A 1,951-nucleotide genomic window follows, 5' to 3' on the forward strand; every position below is an offset into this window, starting at 1 on the left:
AATGCTTGAATGATTTTTTTTTTTTTTTAGCAATCTCCGTCTACGGGGAAGGGACGCGACCCTCAAGTTTTATTAAAATACGAGGGAAGTACTCTAGAGGGAGACATAAACCAAAACCTCCAAAAATAAACGAAAGAAATGAAAACAGGAGACAGAGTCCTAACTAAGGACACGACGTCTTCGAATAGAAGGGAGAGCTAGAGAATCAAACCGCACAACAGATCTTGCTAAACCAGACAAATCAGGATGCGAGACATAAAAACAATGAGAATTGCACCCACTTTGGATAAAGCATCAGCCACTTGATTCCCCCCCGCCATACCAATGAGTAACCCTTGCCACAAACCTCATGCATCCCTTAATCTTCTCCATCTCCGCCCATATCTTCCAAGGACATGCAGCTTTGTTTTGTAATATCTGAACCACCAAGAGTGAATCAACCTCCACGTGAAGCCTAACAAACCCACACTGTATGCACTGCTGGACACCAAAAAGCAATAACTTTGCTTTAGCTTGTACACTTGACATCTCCCTAAAAGGGACCGTAAAAGCAAACACCATGACCCCATTACCATCATGAAGAATCCCACCGCCACCACTACGTCCCGGATTTCCCAAAGAACAACCATCTGTATTTAATTTAAACTCCCCCTTCAAAGGCTTTACCCAATTAATGAGTCGAACCGAATACCTACAGTTTTACAATTTCACAGCAATATAGTAATTTGGCCAGGAACTAATCTCAGCCAGCCTATTAGGAAACTTTAGATTAAACATATCTCTTAGTTCCCGGAAAATCCAATCACAAACGCTTCGAAGTTGAGGCTCCCTCTCCTCAAAGACCTTCCTATTCCTTGCCTTCCAAATCTGCCAACAGAATAAAATTGGCAAAACTGCATGAACAAACCCATTTTCCCGACAATGAAACCACCACGCAGCTAGTCTAGATCTAACTCCCACTCCCAAATATGAAACTCCAACCGCAGAACCAAAGAAGCTCCAAAGTTGTTGTGCAAATTCGCCTTCCGAAAAAACATGGTCCAGGGTTTTAGATTGAGAGTCCAAATAACAAAAACATTTTGATGGACCCTGGACATGAAACTTAACTAGAGATGACACAACCAGAAGCCGATTCCTCAAAAGACGCACCATGAAAAAAGAAATCTTGAGAGGCAATACAGAGATCCATACTTTGGAGAACATAAATGAGGACTCAGAAGCGTACTTGATCACTTGAAAAGCTGAAGCAAGAGAGAAAGCACCTAATTGATTCAACTTCCAGATCATGTGGTCACACTGAGGCAACAAAGGCGGCTCCTTCTTCAAAATTTCATCAATTATTCGAGACGGAACCCATTGCAACAACAATTTTTTATTCCATCTGCCTTGAGACATAAAATCCTTCACTTGATGATCAGATACATTCTCTAGTCTTTGACATAACGGCCCAGAGCCCAACCAATTATCAAACCAGAAGTTACTATCACCAGATTGCACCAACCAAACAATATTCTGCTCAGCCGCCTCTCGGACTGCCATCATCCTCCTCCAAATGTGTGAATCAGTACTAGCAACTCCCACCATGCAAGGATGAGATCGAGAACAATACTTTGCTGCCATAAATGTCACCCACAAAGAATCTCCCTGACAAAACCTCCACTAAAGCTTCAACAAAAAATCAAAATAAACATCTTCAAGATCCTTAAAACCTACTCCTCCTCTCTCCACTAGCAAACACAAGTCCTTCCACCTGATCCAATGCTTAAATGATTAATCTCCAAAATCCCAAATATACGTTCATATCTCCCCCAAACCTCCTGTGCAACCAGGCCGTGCAAAAAAAATGATTAAAACTTTCCCGTGAATGACCACAACACAAGCATTTTGAAGGTAATTGAATACCCCGCCAATACAAAGTTGTATCCAAAGGCAAGAAACCACGTACTAGTCA

General features: G+C 41.8%; 1 protein-coding gene across 1 annotated transcript; it reads right to left on the reverse strand.

Annotated features, from left to right (window-relative positions):
* Nucleotides 1-294: 294 nt before the first annotated feature.
* Nucleotides 295-1,620, reverse strand: LOC113737491 (uncharacterized). The gene is made up of 2 exons (XM_027264719.1): nucleotides 704-1,620; nucleotides 295-598 (listed from the first exon to the last, which is right to left on the reverse strand). The coding sequence occupies exons 1-2, from the start codon at nucleotides 1,618-1,620 to the stop codon at nucleotides 295-297; spliced, it is 1,221 nt and encodes a 406-aa protein (XP_027120520.1).
* Nucleotides 1,621-1,951: the final 331 nt, after the last annotated feature.

Source organism: Coffea arabica, chromosome 3e (assembly GCF_036785885.1).
Source record: "Coffea arabica cultivar ET-39 chromosome 3e, Coffea Arabica ET-39 HiFi, whole genome shotgun sequence".
Lineage (NCBI taxonomy): Eukaryota > Viridiplantae > Streptophyta > Magnoliopsida > Gentianales > Rubiaceae > Coffea > Coffea arabica.